Source organism: Prionailurus viverrinus, chromosome B3, assembly GCF_022837055.1.
Source record: "Prionailurus viverrinus isolate Anna chromosome B3, UM_Priviv_1.0, whole genome shotgun sequence".
NCBI lineage: Eukaryota > Metazoa > Chordata > Mammalia > Carnivora > Felidae > Prionailurus > Prionailurus viverrinus.
Genome location: NC_062566.1, coordinates 67,623,121 through 67,640,293, shown reverse-complemented (window position 1 = coordinate 67,640,293; position 17,173 = coordinate 67,623,121). Strand labels below are relative to the sequence as shown.

Genomic DNA, 17,173 nt, shown 5'->3' with positions numbered 1-17,173 from the left:
ATTTAGAATCAACAAGTATCTTACTTAGTTGCTCACTGATTTATATATGTTTTCCCTCAATAGAATGTAAGATTTAAGAGGGAAGAGACCAAGTCTGTCTTATTCACCTTTTTGTGTCCATACAGCCTGCCAAGTACTACGACAGGTACTCCATAATGATTTGTTGAAGGAGGAAACAACCCAAAGGGCTGTTGTGCGGCTTTAGTGAATTAATGAATATCAAGTTTATCAGTGTTGCCCACTGAGGTCTGTCTAAATAAAAGGTCATGTATTATCTTAACTAAAACTGATCAGCAGTTAAGAGAAAAGAACTAGAAAAAGCTGAACATATCAACATAGATGGACTCCCAAAATGTTACTGATGGCACATTTCTGAATACTGTGTAACAAAAAAGAAAAAAAATGCAAAAACCTGTGTGAATGATTCATGGCACCTCCCTGTACCTTTTTTGGCAACTGTTTACAAACCTTTAATTATCTCAAAATAAGTTTAAAGAAAGAAAAATACATAATGTTTAACGTCATTCATAAGAAAGCAAAAAAAGGGGTGCCTCAGTGACTCACTCAGTTAAGCATCCAACTCTTGGTTTCAGCTCAGGTCATGATCTCACAGTTTGTGGGTTTGAGTCCCATGTCGGGCTCTGCGCTGCCAGCACAGAGCTTGCTTGGGACTCTGCCTCCCTCTCTCTCTGTCCCTCCCCTGCTCATGTGAGTGTGCTCTCTCTCTCAAAAGTAAATAAATAAACATTTTTTAAAAAAGAGTATAACAAAAGAGAATAAACTTTGAGATTCTTGATACACACTATGGCAAATAAAAGACCATAACCTAAGGCCATAGAGCAAATGGAAATAATTGTTCTCCTCTAGTTAGTAGCTACTAAAAAGGAGATGGAAACGTTTTCTATGGTCTACTCATAGTGGAAGATTGATTCCTGGGACCAGGAATGTGGTTTGGGCTGTGATCATTTCCTGGGGATTCTTAGAGAGAAGGTAAGTATAGAGGGCCTTTAGGAACCCTGTGTTGATTAACAGACAGGGCCTCGTGGGAAACAGCCCTACATACCTCCTATGAACACAGGAACTGTCCTAATCCTGGACTCAAGGAGAGGCAAAGATCCTTTAGTATTGTAACCATTTCACTTTTTAGCAGTATAAGGGAAGGACATCTTGGAAGGGTCTTCTTTGAGTTGTACTGTTCAACCTACTCAATTGACCTGGGAGCCAGAAAGGAAATGACACCCCTCTGCTTCAATCCCCTCCCTTTATGGTCTAGTTCTTTTTGTGTGTGTGGGGGGGGGGGGGGGGAGGGGGGCGGGGCACTACCAGATCACAGAAGCATGACCTTGAGAACTAGAATATTTCAAAGAGGATAGACTATTATCATCATCAATATCACCATCATTGTCATTTAGTACTTAATTTGTCTTGGGCACTGTATTAAGCCCTTATCACACATTACCTTATTTAAATCTTGCCACATCACTAGAAGGTAAGCATACTTAATATTACCAGATAAGGAAAGCCCAATAGAAGCTAAATAACCCCTCCAAAGTTAGCAGAGCCAGGATCTAGACCACTTTTGCCTGAATCAAATCTTCATGCTCTTAACACTACACTCTCTTGCTTCTTCCATTATCCTGGCTGAGTCCAAACAGAAGTAACAGAGCTCAAATATTATCTCTGGTCATTCAACCTCTTTGATCTTTTATGCCCAGCTATTCTGAAATAATGATTTTGTACAGTCAACCCTTAAACAATAGAGGTTTGAATGACGTGGGTCCTCTTATATGTGGATGTTTTTCAATAAATACAGTGCAATACTATAACCTTACTTTCTCTTATTATTTTTTCTTTTTTTTTTAAATGTTGATTTGTTTTTGAGAGAAAGAGAGCACACAGGAGCACTTGCACACGCAGGGGGAGGGGCAGATAGAGAGGGGCACAGAGAATCTGAAGCAGGCTCTGCACTGACAGCACAGTACCCCATGCATGGCTTGAACTCATGAGCCATGAGATCATGGCATGAGCTGAATGCTTAAACAGACTGAGCCACCCAAGTACCCCTTCCTTATGATTTTTTTTAAGTTTATTTATTTATTTAGAGAGAGAGAGAGTGCAAATGGGCGAGAGGCAAAGAGAAGGGGGGCGGGTGGTGGTAGAGAGAATCCCAAGCAGGCTACATACTGGCCAGCCTCGGGGGTTTATCCCACCAACAGTAAGATCATGGCCTGAGCCAAAACCTAGAGTCAGATGCTTAACCAACTGAGCCACACAGGTGCCCCCCTTAATGACATTTTCTTTTCTCTAGCTTACTTTATCATAAGAATACATATGACATACAAAATATGTGTTGATCAACTATTTGTAATAGGTAAGCCTTCTGGCCAACAGTAGGCTGTTAGTAGTTAAGTTTTGGGGAAGTCAAAAGTTGTACATGGATTCTCAACTGCACAGAGGGTTGAGTCCTTAACCCCCACATCCTTCAAAGGTCAACTATATGTGCCTGTGTTATAAATTTAATATGATGATAACACTAAGTTTTTGCTAAGTAAGCTCAGTTTTCATATTTAGCTTGTCAAATCATTTTTGGGTGCACAAAGATTTTCTAATAAGATCTTATTTAGGAGCCTTTAATTTTGAATATTTCATTTTTTATTTTTTTAAGTCTATTTATTTATTTTGAGAGAGAGAGAGAGAAGTGGGGAGGGGAAGAGAGGGGGGGTGGAGAGAATCCTGAGCAGGCTCTGCACTGTCAACACAGAGCCTGACACGGGGCTAGAAATCACGAACCATGAGACAATGATCTGAGTTGAAACCAAGAGTCAGATGCTTAACCGACTGAGCCACCCATGCGCCCCTTGAATAATACTTTAAATGTAGTATGTCTGACATGTAGTTCAAAAAACTTGTTGACCAGTTCTTAAGGTTGATCTGAGAGGTGGCTTAATTTAGAAACTTTGACTGGAGATCACCTCTTCTGCTAACCAGCTCTCTGTACTGGACACATTCATCTTCACCTTTATGATCTCTAAGGAGTCACTGTCCAGTTGCAACATTCCCTGGTCTGATCTGTCTTACAAGTATTTCTCAAGATATGATTGTGTGATGGTTAAAGATATGGCAGATACAGCTTCAAAAGAAAATACTTAAAATTTTCTTTCTCAACTGTTTAAGTCTACTGATTTTGAGTTGTTTCTCTCCACACCAGTATCTTTTAGTTGCCTGCAAACCATCGGTACAAGTTCTGACTCTCAAGGAAGAGTTTTCCGTCTTCTAAAAAGCAGCAGTGATTTCCCTTTTCTGAATTCTTACAAACCTTAGAGGTTTTTTTAAAGTTTATTTATTTATTTAAATAGAGAGCATCTATCTAAAGTCAGGGTGGGGCAGAGAGAGAGGGAGAGAGAGAATCCCAAGCGAACCATGAGATCATGACCTGAGCCGAAACCAAGATTCAGACACTTAGCCCACTGGGCCACCCAAGTGTCCCACAAACCTTGGAGTTTCTATCACATAATCTAACCACTTGATTTTAGGTCACACTATACTTATATTGTTTCTAATGAAGTTCATAATCCTCAATCAGATTTCAATCTTTCATTCAGTCACTCATTCAACACATATTTATTAAGTGACCACACATGTGTCAGGAAGCATTCCAATGGCTCAAGAGAGTGATTGTTTCCTACCTCATTTATAACCACACAAGATTCTAATACAATAATGGTTGAATATACCCATGAATATTTACTCATATATTTGTGTGTGTATATCCCCAATTAGTCCCACAAGTGATCTGAGGCTGAAATATTCAATAAAGAATTGCAGTTACAGGGGTGCCTGGGTGGCTCAGTTGGTTAAGCGTCCAACTTCAGCTCAGGTCATGACCTCATGGTTTGTGAGTTCAAGCCCCATGCCGGGCTCTGTGCTGACAGCTCAGAGCCTGGAGACTGCTTCAGATTCTGTGTCTCCTTCTCGCTCTGCCCCTCCCCCGTTCATGCTCTGTTTCTCTCTCAAAAATAAATAAACGTTGAAAAAAAAAAAAAAAGAATTACATCTACAAGTTTTAAAACTTGGGTCAAAAACTTCAGAAGCGGAATCTCTCTGGGCTTTCCCACAAAGAACCCTTTCTTCTTTTCTAGCTTCCACCTCCCAAAGTACATCTGCTCTCCTTAGGTGGACTTTGGAAATGGGCATTACTCAGGCTGGAGATGAATCAGCGCACAATGAAGGAGACAGGCAGGGGATCCAGACAAAGGAGAGAAGTATTGAAAAAAAATCCCCATTTATACCAAATCAAGAAAGTGATCCTTTCAGCAGAGGCTGTCTCAAGAAACTTCCACTCCTTCGCAATGCAAATTTAACTAAACAACTTGATTTTCCCATCAAGTTCATTAAAAATGGAATAATTTCACATATGTGGCCATTAAGCACAATGTCATTGTTTATAAGCTTAGCTCACACTCACACGAGGATGATTACCCCAGAGTACTTACCGCCTTAGGACATTTCTGAGATACTGGTGTCACTATGTCATCACTATCTGTAGTCTGTGCTTCACTGACTTCAGAAGCTTGTTCACAGGATTCTTTATCTGTTACAGAAAAGGCTAGAATTACAGAACTATTTCCAAGCACCCTATCTAAACCTAGTACCTTCATCTTCAATCCATTATCTGGCCACTAGTTCTGAGTACCTAGATTTTGGCTTCATTTACTGAGAATCAAACCCTCCTTTTCTTTTTTTATTATATGAAATTTATTGTCAAATTGGTTTCCATACAACACCCAGTGCTCATCCCAAAAGATGCCCTTTTCAATGCCCATCACCTCCCCTCCCCTCCCTTCCACCCCCCATCAACCCTCAGTTTGTTCTGTTTTTAAGAGTATCTTATGCTTTGGCTCTCTCCCACTCTAACCTCTTTTTTTTTCCCTTCCCCTCCCCCATGGGTTTCTGTTAAGTTTCTCAGGATCCACAAAAGAGTGAAAACATATGGTATCTGTCTTTCTCTGTATGGCTTATTTCACTTAGCATCACACTCTCCAGTTCCATCCACGTTGCTACAAAGGGCCATATTTCATTCTTTCTCACTGCCACGTAGTACTCCATTGTGTCTGTAAACCACAATTTCTTTATCTATTCATCAGTTGATGGACATTTAGGCTTTTTCCACAATTTGGCTATTGTTGAGAGTGCTGCTATAAACATTGGGGTACAAGTGCCCCTATGCATCAGTACTCCTGTATCCCTTGGGTAAATTCCTAGCAGTGCTACTGCTGGGTCATAGGGTAGGTCTATTTTTAATTTTTTGAGGAACCTCCACACTGTTTTCCAAAGTGGCTACACCACTTTGCATTCCCACCAACAGTGCAAGAGCAAACTCTCCTTTTCAAAGATTCACTTATTCAGAAGTTTGCCAAATAAGGAGTTCACTTCTAGAAAAAAGAAAAGAAAAGAAAAAAGAAAAAAAGGGAAAGAAGGGAGAATGGAAGGAAGGAAACTAGAAAGAAAGCTGATCCTTTTGTAGGGGCTGGAGAAAATGACCAAGCCAAGAAAAAGCAATGCAATTGGGGTGGCAGATTGTATTTCCCAAAAATAGCCTCAGACAATATCTCTCATCCCACATGCTCTCTTGTAATGTGACCTTGTCATAATATTTTTTACTGAACATTTGAAATTCCCTTTTGTAAGATGCATTTCATATCTTTGCTAATTTTTCTATTGGGCTGTCTTTTTCTTTCTTTTTTTTTTTTTTAATGTTTATTTTTGAGAAGAAGAGAGAGAGTGCAAGGGGGAGGGGGAGGGGCAGAGGGAGAGGAGGACTGAAGTAGGCTCTGTACTGATAGCAGAGAGCCTGATGTGGGGCTCAAACCCACAAACTGTGAGATCATGACATCAGCTGAAGTCGGATGTTTAATTGACTGAGCCACCCAGGTGCCCCTGTTTATTTGAGAGAGAGAGAGAGACAGCGAGCACAAGTTGGGGAGAGGGCCAGAGGGGGAGGGTCAGAGGAGGGGGAGGGGAAGGGGGGAGAGAAAGAGAGAGAAAGAGAGAGAGAGAGAGAGAGAGAGAGAGAATATCTTAAGCAGGCTCCACACTCAGAGCAGAGCTCAATGCAGGATTGGATCTCAAGAACTGTGAGATCACAACCTGAGCCAAAATCAACTTAACTTATTGAGCCACTCAGGCACCCCAAGAAAATTCTACTAATGTTGATGAGGTTTTGAAATGACAGGGTTCAGAGCTGGTGGCCAAGAAAGAATTCTTGAAGACATCTTTGGTGCAGAAAGGTGATTTTTATTAAAGCACAGGGACAGGACCAGTGGGCAGAAAAAGCTGCGAGCTGTCTTTTTCTAATTGATTTGTAGGGGTTCTGCATATTTTTTGAATTTGAGCCTTTTGATGGTCGCATGTTTTACAAATATCATTTCCACTCTTGCCCATTTAATCTTTTGCTACACAGAAATTCTTACTTTTAAAGTAGTCAACTTTATCAGTATTTTCTTCATGACTACTACATTTTGTTTTTTATTTAAGACATCTTTCCTTATTCTGAATGATGAATAATGCTGCTCTGAGTATTTGTGTACAAGTCTTTGGATGGTCAAATGCTTCCAATTCTCTTGGACAGACCCTTAAGAAGAGAATTGCTGGATTGTAAACTGTATGTTTTATTTTTTAGGAAATAGCCAAATATTTTTCATAGTAGTTGTACTGTTTTCTATTCCCAACAGTGATGCATAAGGTTCTAATTTTTCCACATCTTCACTAACACTTGCTACAGTCAACCTCTAGAATGTATCAATTCTAGCTGGAGTGTACTGGTATCTCATTGTGATATTATTTTGCTTTTTCCTGATGACTAATGCTGTTGAGCATCTTTTGTATGCTTAACTGCCATTCATATATGATCTTTAGTGAATGTCTAGTCAAATTTATTGACCATTTTAAATTGAGTTGTCTGAGTTGTAAGGATTCCTTACAGATTATGGATGCAAGTCCTTTATCAGAAATGTGATTTGCAACTAAAATTTAAATTTAAAAAAGGAAAAAAAATGTGATTTGCAAATATTTTCTCCTAATCTATAGCTGACCTTTTCATTTTCTTAACGGTGTCCTTTGAAGACCATGCATTTTTTATTTTGCCTAAGTCCAATTTATCATTTTTTTAGTTTTATGGACCATGCTTCTGATGTCATAGCTAAAGAATCTTTGTCTAATAAGGTCAAATAGTTTATCCTATGTTTTCTTTTAGAAATTCTATAGTTTTGGTTCTAATATTTAGATTTATAACGTATTTTGGTTAATTTTTATGGGTGGTGTGAGGTAGTTGTCTAAGGTTTTTTTCCCCTCCTCTATGTGGATATCTAATTGTCCTAGCACCATTTGATGGAAAGATTAGATATCCCCATTGAATTGTCTTGGGACATTTGTGGAAAAATCAATTCACCATAAAATGAAAGTTTATTTCTGGATTCACAATTCTGTCCCAGTGATCTGTAAGTCTATCTTTATGCTAATACCACACTGTCTGAAATACTCTACCTTTACCTTAAGGAAGTTTTGAAATCAGGTAGTACAAAAATTTCAACTTTGTTCTTTCAAAATTGTTTGGGTTTTTCTAAATTCTTTGCATTCATGTATAAATTTTGGGGAGAACTGCCATCTTAACAATTATGAGTGGTCCAATCCATAAACATGATACATTTCTTCATTTATTTTAAACTTCTTTAATTCCTCTCAGGAACTTTTGTAGTTTTCAGTATACAGGTCTTGCATTTCTTTTTTAAAATCTATTCCTAAATATTTTATTCTTTTGGACAATACTGTGAATGGAATTGTTTGCTTGATTTTATTTTAGAGTGTTCATGGATACTATATGGCAATACAATTGATTTTGGTATACTGATTTATAACCTATAATGTTGTTCACTTGCTTTTAGTTTTTAAAAATTTTTTTGTAGATTTCTTATGATTTTCTAAAAAGGAGGTCAAAGATGTCAATTGCCAATAAAGGTAGCACTACTTCTCTATTTCCAATTGTTATGACTTCAATTTCTTTTTCTTGCCTTATTGCAATGATTAAAATCTCCACTATAATGTTCAAACAGAGTGATAAAAGCAGAAATCCTTTCTTTTTTCTCAATCTTCAGGGAAAAGCATTCAGTCTTTTACCACAAAGTAAGATGTTAGTTACAGGTTTTATTATCCCTTGTTACTTTGAAATAATTTCCTTCTACCTAGTTTGGTGAGAGTTCTTATTGAGAATAGGAGTTGGATTTTGTAAAATGCTTTTTTCCCCTATCTATTGAGATGATCATAAAGCTTTTATTCCACTAATACAGTGTATTAAATAAATCAATTTTCTGCTATTAAACTAAACTTGCATTCTAGGAATAAATCTCAGTTGAACATGTTGAGCACAACCCTTTTAATATTTTTATATTTTGCTGGATTGGTTTGCTAATATTGCATTTAGGATATTACATTTGTGTTCATGTTGAATATTGGTCTACAGTTGCCTTTCTTTTAATGTCTTTGGCTTGATTTGGTATCTGGATAATGCTACTTTATAATCAAATCAGTTAGAAAGTTTCTCTGGATCTACTATTTTCAGAAAGAGATTCTGAAGGATCAGCATTTTTTCTTCCTTAAATATTAATAGAATTCATCAGTGAGGGTATCTAGAACTGGACTTCTTCTTTTAAAAAGTACTTTTTAATATTTATTTATTTACTTTGAGAGAAAGAGAGTACATGAAAGCAGGGGAAGGGCAGAGAGAGCGGGAGAGAGAGAATTCCAAGTAGGGTCTGTACTGACAGCAGGACTTGATCCCACGAATTGTGAGGTCATGACCTGAGTCAAAATCAAGAGTCAGACACTTAACCGACTGAGCCACCGAGGTGCCCCAGAACTGGACTTTTTATTTGGTAAGATTTTAAATTACTAATTTCCTTCTGTACTTTTTAAAGGTCAATTCTGATCTTCTATTTCTTCTTGAGTCAGTTCTGCTAATTTGTATCTTTCTAAGAATTTGTCTTTTCCATCTAAGTTGTATAAAGTTGTTTATAATATTCTGTTATGGTCCTTTTAATTATAGAGTTTGTAGTGATCTTACATTCATTCCTGATTTTTCTAACTCGTGTCTTTGCTTTTTTTCCCCCTTAATCAGCAGGCCAGTTATCAATTGTCTTTCAACTCAATATAACTGCCTGCTCTTCAATGATGGAGTTGCACCCTGTAAATATTTCTTCTTTGCCAGATGGCACCATGTTAAGTTTAAGTGAGCACAGAGGATCAATGAAGGAGGAAAAGGTTTCTCTCCCTGGTTTTAGGCAGACTCCTGCAGAAGATAAGGACTCTGCAGACAAGGCTCATGCAACTTAATGCCTGGCTCCAGCAGCTCACATCGTTTCCTGTAGAACACATTTCTAGTAGCACATGGCTTCTGCAACACCCAATTCTAGTAGTTTCCGGTGGCCTGTAGTATATGGCACCTTCCTGTGGGCAGTTTTCTTGGTACCCCACCCCACCCCCAAGTAGGTGAAATGCCACTGGCTTGGCATCTCTCTGTGAATGGTTTACCTGCAATGTTCCAGAAGTCAACTTCACAGATTCTCTGAGGTTTGATGTGCAGCCACAGCCAAATTCTGTTCTATTCAACAAAACATGACTTCACTCCCTCCAGTGAGGTCTGGATTTCAGCCTGAAAGGGTTGTCTACCGGACCTATTTCTTCTTTGGGGACTTTATTTCAGTTCTAGGGATTAGTGGATATTCTTTAAATCTGAAATACCTGTATTTTTTAGAGTTCTGTTTACTTCTTACTAGTCAATCCTCACCACCATCCCTAGTTCAATCTCCTGTTATAGTTAATAACTCTTTATGTTAAACTTCTGTTCAAATTACTAAGTAGTTTCTGTTGGATCTTTACTACAGTCAGTCTAGATAAAGGCTTATCAAGTTTGCTGATCTATTCAAAGTTGGCTTCATTGATTTTCTCTATTCTTTTTCTGTTTCTATTTCATTGATTTCTACTCTGCTCTTCATTATTATTTTCTTTGGGTTTAATATTATTTTCTTTTTCTAGCTTCCTTTTTCTTTTCTTTTCTAGCTTCTTAAAGTAAAAGCTTAGAGTATTGACTTCAGATCTTTTTTTCCCTAATCATAAGCATTTAAAGCTAAAATTTCCTTGTAAGAACTGCTCTAGCTGCATCCCATCAATTGTGATATGTTGTATTTTCATTTTCATTCAGTTCAATAAATTTCCTAATTTTCCTTAGCAGCTCTTCTTTGATGCAAGGGTTACTTAGAAGTATGTTGGTTAATTACCAAATTTGCTATTGCTTGCATTAATTTTCTATGGCTGCTGTCACAAAACACCAAAAACTTAGTGGCTTAAAAGCAACTTTTGACCTGGAGCTGGTGAAAACATCCATATTGTCCCAGAGATATGAGACACTGATCCCATTTTCTATAATCCTAAAATGCTTGCAGGACCATTTCTACACATGGCACAGTCCTGTGGACAATGGGAAATCCATACTGGCAAAGGAGTTGATGCTGGAATGGACACAGGTCAACCTCACAAAGATTCAATTCTGCCTTCTATCTCAACTACAAAGAACTCAACCACAATAGGTTGTACACTTTTTTAGAACTGGTCTCCAAGGACTAGCCTGGATTGCAGGAGGTCATTCCAGGACTGTAGCCCAAGAGCAGAAAATCCTGTTAATCATCAATGACTTCAGTGACTGAGAGTCTCCTCAGGGGCACTTATCCATGACATAGGGCAACTGGAAGAAGTGGAAGCCAGCGCCCATCTTCTTGGGTAGTTTGCTGAAGAGAACAATGTTACCCAAGGCCACTTTACTCATCACCACATGACCCGGCACCTTGAGAGAGTGCAGACTCTTGGCTGATCAATCCCTCTTCATAGAAATGGAGGGATTCTTATACCTGGACAAGAAGGCATATTTACTGAAATACTTTGAGAATAAAAATCAACTGCTGTGAGCTTGTGACTCGATGAGGAGCCATGCCACCTTGTTCCATATGAGCTTGTCTCCTGCCATGTGCTGGATCATCTGCACTTGTCTGAAACTGTAGATGGAGAAGGGGGAGGATCCTGTTCTGACTTGTCAAACCACCACATTTCTGTTTCTGTGTTTCCTTTGCAGCCAGTTCATACAGGTACCCGACAGTTGTCCCAGTCAGTACCTCCAAGCTCCAATAAAAGGGTCTGTGTCTTCTAGCTGCTGAGGGCATGTGGACACAAACATCTTTGATGGGGAAGACCTTTGGGGACTTGCATCAAAAAAATCTAACCTCGGGGCGCCTGGGTGGCTCAGTCGGTTGGGCGTCCGACTTCGGCTCAGGTCATGATCTCGCGGTCCGTGAGTTCGAGCCCTGCGTCGGGCTCTGTGCTGACAGCTCAGAGCCTGGAGCCTGCTTCAGATTCTGTGTCTCCCTCTCTCTCTGACCCTCCCCTGTTCATGCTCTGTCTCTCTCTGTCTCAAAAATAAATAAACATTAAAAATTAAAAAAAAAAAATCTAACCTCTATCCTTTCCTGGAAAAGTATCTTCCAGGAGGGCAAAGACTGTAAGAGCTGCTACTCCTTCATTGAACTCAGTGTCCAAAAGTTTCTTGTCACCATGTTCTATGTACAGGAGAGCAAGGAGGAAGAAGACAGGGAAAGCCTCAGGTGGGACATTAGGAATGTGCAGAAGTTGGGGTGTGTGGGTGGCTTGGTCAGTTCAGCGTCTGACTCTTGATTATGGCTCAGGTCATGATCTCACAGTTTGTGAGTTCAAGCCCCACATCAGGCTCCATGCTGACAGTGTGGAGCCTGCTTGGGATTCTCCCCCACCCCCTCTTTCTGCCCTCCCCCACTTACTCTCTCAAAATAAATAAATAAACTTTAAAAATTAAAAAAAAATGTAATGTGCAGAAGCTGTTCTTCAATAAAGACTAAAGAATGCCAACCCGACCCAAGTTGGGTAACTTTTTAGTCAGCCATTCAAAGAAAAGAGAGGCATGGGACTGAAGACAGCTTTTGACTCCCGAATGTCAATGAAAGTCAAATGGAACTTACTGAAATGCAAAGCACAGTCAGATGAGAATAAACCCTTCTGCTCAATGAAGGAGATGGTTTTGTACTGTCTTTTTGAATCTCAGGAAGAACAGCTTGTAAAGGATGCAATTGCCCACATCAAGGAAATGTCACTGCATTTGAAAAATAAAATGGACATCATGCTTACATTCCACCTTAAGCATTGCCAAAACTTGTGGAAAATTTTGCTATAGAAGGTATTCCTGGAGAATGACACTGCATAAGAATCAGATGCTCAGATTCAGAGGTCCCAGAATCATCGACAATTGCCTCCTTTCTGGATGGACTTTTGTTTCATGTATGGCTCAAGTGAGAATCTGATATTTCTGGACATCAGTCAGATCTTCCTTAGTACCTCACCAATAAGGATTCTCTGTGAAAAACGTATGCTACCTGTAATCTCCAGAAAGTGGTCCTCAAAAATATTTCTCTAGCTGCTGCTTATTGGAACTTCTGTCTTGCCTTTGCTGGCCATGAGATCCAATGCATCTGGTCACTCACAGAAATGACCAAAATGATACGCTTTCCTATTGTGTGTGGTCTTGAGACACCTAAAATGTAATCCATACTATATCAGATTGGTTTCTTACTATTCCACCATTCATCAATGAGCTGGTTTCTCCTTCTTGAAATCAACCAGTCTACGGCATGCTTGAACCTCACAACAAATGAGCTCTTGGATAAGCGTGTCAATTTGCTGTACACAATTTAGAGATACCTAAAGTGTTTCCTGCAGAGGTTGTCACAGGAGAACGTCACCTCACAGTAACCTGTGGCAAGAAGCTCTTTTTTGCTCTGAGCATCAACCAGAGGCTGACACACCTACGCTGGGACACCTATGGGATGAAACTTCTATGTGAGGGCTTGAGTTACCCCAACATAAACTACATACTCTGGTGCTATGGTGCTGCAACATATCCAGTGATGGCTGCAATCACCTATCAAAGTTTCTCCAACAAAAATCAAGCCAAGTATGTTAGCTTGTATGTTAGCCAAGTATGTTACTGACTCACATAGTAACTACTACAGTTCTTTGTAAGGCTTTGAAGAAACCACCATGTAATCTGAGATTTCTGTGGTTGTGGGGATGTGCCATCACTTCTTTCAGTTGTGAGACCTCTTGTCTACCCTCAAAAGCAACAGAACCTGATCATGCTAGACCTGGGCCAGAGTTCCCTGGGAGTATAGTGGAGTACAGATGCTGTGTGAAGCCTTGAAACTTCAAAATTGCCCCCTCTGGACACTCAGGTTGAAGACTGATGAATCCGATGCTCAAATCCAGAAGCTCCTGAAGGTCATTAAAGAAAGAAATCCACAACTCACTATTGAAGGTAACAACTGAGAGGCCAGAAAAAATAGTCCTTCTTCTCATGATTTCATTTTCTGAATGCAGATGTGAATTTCACATATCACTTTAAACATTGCCTCTGTCTCCCTTCTTTATCTTCTCCTACGTTTGATTAAACATAGCTTAGATCCTCTCATTTTATCCTTTAGGTCTCTTTTCTCTTTTCGGTAGAGTCATTCATTCTTTAATAAAGTGATTGATCTTTAAGGTGATGGTGAACTTTCTATGAGCTTTTTCAAGTAATATTAGTTGTTGTGCCAAATGTTATTTTAGCTTTGGTTTTGACTCTGGCTTACATAAAACATGTACAAGTCATTAAACTTGGTCTGGATGAAATGTCCATCTCTCCAGTATCATGAAAAAAAGTAAAAAAAAAAAAAAAAAAAAAAGAAAGAAAAGAAAAGAAAGAAAGAAAACTGGAAATCTATTCTCTCTTAGTGCTGGAGGTCAGAAGTTCAAAATCAAGGTATTGGGAAGTCTATGCTCACTCCAAAGGTTCTAGAGGACATTTTTCCTTTTCTTCCCTTGCCTTTTCTAGCTTCTGATGGCTCCAGGCATTCTTTGGCTTGTGGCCACATCATTTCAATCTCTGCCTCTGTGGTTACACTGCCTTCTTTTCTGCATGTGTCTCTCTGTGTGTGCACTCACATAATCCAAGCTGACCTCTACATCTCAAGATCTTTAACTTAAGTACATCTGCAAAAAATCTTTTTTCAAATCAGGTAACAGTTACAAATCCTGGGGTTCAGGACATGGACATACCTTTTGTGGGGCTACCGTTGAACCTACTACATTATATATTTAAATTTAAATGTATTTTAATCCCACAAGCTGATATTTTTGCTTTATATAGTAATGTAAACTAACTCATATTCTTTGCTTTTCCTGGTTACACCTTTGTGCTTCCTTCTGAGATAATTTTCCTTCAGCCTAAAGGGCAACCTTAAAATGTAGCTTGAAAGCAAGCCATCCATTTTAGTTTGTCTTTAGATGTCTATTCTGTTTTCATTCTGGAAGAGCATTTTTGTTTTGTGGAGAATTCTTTGTTGGCAGTTATTTCCCTTTGGCATATTGAAGCCACTGGTTTCTGACTATAGTTGTAGCTATTGACAAGTCAGCTGTCCATATTATCAATGGACCATGGCAATCTTTTTCTTTTAAATGGATGCACTTTTTTTTAAGTTTATTTATTTATTTTGAGAGGGATAGAGAGTAAGTGAGTGAGAGTGTGGGGGAGGGGCAGAGAGAGAGAGAGAAGGCGAGAGAGAGAATCCCAAGTAGGCTCCACACTGTCAGCACAGAGCCCGACATGGGGTTCAAACTTATGAACCCATGAGATTATGACAAGAGCTGAAATCAAGAGTCAGATGTTAAACTGACTGAGCTACCCAGGTGCCCCAAATGGATACTTTTAACATTTTCTGTTTGATTTTATTTTTGCATTTTTACTATATAGGATATGTTTAAATGTAGATTTTTTTTTAATTTTAATTTTTAGGGATAATCTCTACACCCAATGTGGGGCTCAAACCCACACCCCAAGATCAAGAGTCACATTTTCTACCAACTGAGCAGCCAGGTGCCCCAGATCTGGATTTTTTAAAAAACTTATCCTACTTGAGCTTCATTTCATTCAATGCTAGTATCTTTCACTAGTTCTAGAAAACTCTAAATCATTATCACTTTAAATATTACTTCTGCCTCCTTCCTCTTCCATATCTAATTGAACATTGCTTAGACCTCCTCATGTTATCCTTTATGTCTGTCTTCTCTTTTGTATTTTCCATCTTGTTGTCTCTCCTTGTTTTATTCTAGTTATCTTTACCAATTCTCACTTCAGTTGTATCTAATCTGTTTTCTTTTTTTAAAATCTATTTTCAACCGATCTATTCCTCCACAAATTTCTATATTGAGCAGTTCTATAATTTCTATTGATTCATTTCCAAATATGCAATGTATTTTGTAAACATTTTGTGATTCAGACAACCCCCCCCACAAATCAATACCAAAATTATTAAGTTAAATTTGATGAGGAATAACGTATTTATGTAGTCTCAAAATAACGTCTCACAGATTACTTAATAATTACAAAGGCAAAAATTATTAACTTTATGATTAAAAACCTGGCAGATGCTTTCTTAACCAAGTGATAAAAATTAACACAACATCATAATAATGGGACAGACATCATGTATCCCCTGATGTGATGCAGTGAGAAGGACATAATATCACTTTTGTGGTACTCTTGTAAAAAGTTCATAACCTGAATCTAATTACAAAGAAACATCAGACAAATCCAAATTGAGGAACACTCTACAGAACTGCTCATTTATACTCTTCAAAAATGTCAGTATCAGGAAAGGTGAAGACAAGGAACCGTTCCAGATTAAAGGAAACCAAAGAGTAATGACTAAATGCAATGTATGATCCTGGGTTAGATAAAGGTTAAAAGAACTGTGATAATGGACCTTATTGGGACAACTAGAAAATTCTGAAAATGGACTGGACATGAGGTAATATGTGTCCATGTTAAGACTGCATGCTCGATAACTCTACTGTTCATATAATTTCCTTACTGAAATACACAGAAGTAAGGGGGCATGAGATGTACAACTTGTTCTCAAATGCTTCTGAAAAAATGACAAAGCAGCAAGTGGGAAAATGCTAAAAGTTAATGAATTTGTCATGCAGCTCTTATGTAAGTTTGAAATTATTTTATTTTTTAAAAATTTAATGTTTATTTATTTTTGAGAGAGAGAGAGAGAGAGAGATAGCACAAGCGAGGGAGGGGCAGAGAGAGGGAGATACAGAATCCGAAGCAGGCTCCAGGCTCTGAGCTGTCAGCACAGAGCCCAATGCGGGGCTTGAACTCACAAGCTGTGAGACTATGACCTAAGCCAAAGTTGGTTGCCCAACCAACTGAGACACCCAGGAGCCCCGAAATTATTTTAAAACAAAATGTTTTTAAAAACTTACAACCTTAATGTTTTCATAGCTCCAGTTCTTTGTTGCAATTTTAAAGTTCAGCTTTTATCTCCATGAAGCCGATAACCACAGCTCTTGCCCAGGCCATGTCTGATAATTCCAGTATCTGGAGTCCTGGTGGTCACTTATCAGCCCTGTGTCTCTAGGCCTGCAAGTGCCCAAACCACAGTTCTTCCTCTCAGCCTCACCATTCAGAGGCTCAGAACAGTGCTGCCTTCTGGGTCCTAGACCAAAGTAGGAATTTCTGCCCTGAGTAGACATCTGCCTATGCTGGCAGACAGCAGACTGAGACTGCATCCCATTTCCCTGTCCCAAAAGTCCACCAAAAGCATGGTTCTGTCTGTCCACTGCTTTCTCTAGACTGACAACATCCCAGGGCTACAGGAGTTTCAGCTCACTTCCCTGAGCTTCAATCATCTCCCTCGTCAAGACTAGGTACTTCTTCCCTCTCTTCTTATTGACTATATAAGATCTTGAGAAAATATATTCACTTCAGCATTTTAGCTGTCATCAATGAGAGTTGGTCTGAATTATCTAGTTTGCCAATACTATAACCTGAAATCATGTCTACCTTGCATTGTAACACAAAAAAAGCCTTGCCTTAATTTAAAACATTTTGGATCAACATCACAAATGAGCCAACCACACTCCTTCTATTTCTTTGTAACCATAATTCACAAGATATACTTGTTAGGTAACTAAACTGGCAAGCAAACTAGCTTTAAAAATT

At 38.8% G+C, this 17,173-nt stretch overlaps 1 protein-coding gene across 1 annotated transcript in view; it reads right to left on the bottom strand.

The window, feature by feature from the left end:
* RPGRIP1 (RPGR interacting protein 1) overlaps nt 1-17,173 on the bottom strand; it is an 83,490-nt gene that overhangs the window by 20,279 nt on the left and 46,038 nt on the right. The window contains exon 20 of the mRNA XM_047861552.1: nt 4,494-4,591. Coding sequence (XP_047717508.1) covers nt 4,494-4,591 — 98 coding nt within the window. The remainder of the gene's footprint in view (nt 1-4,493; nt 4,592-17,173) is intronic.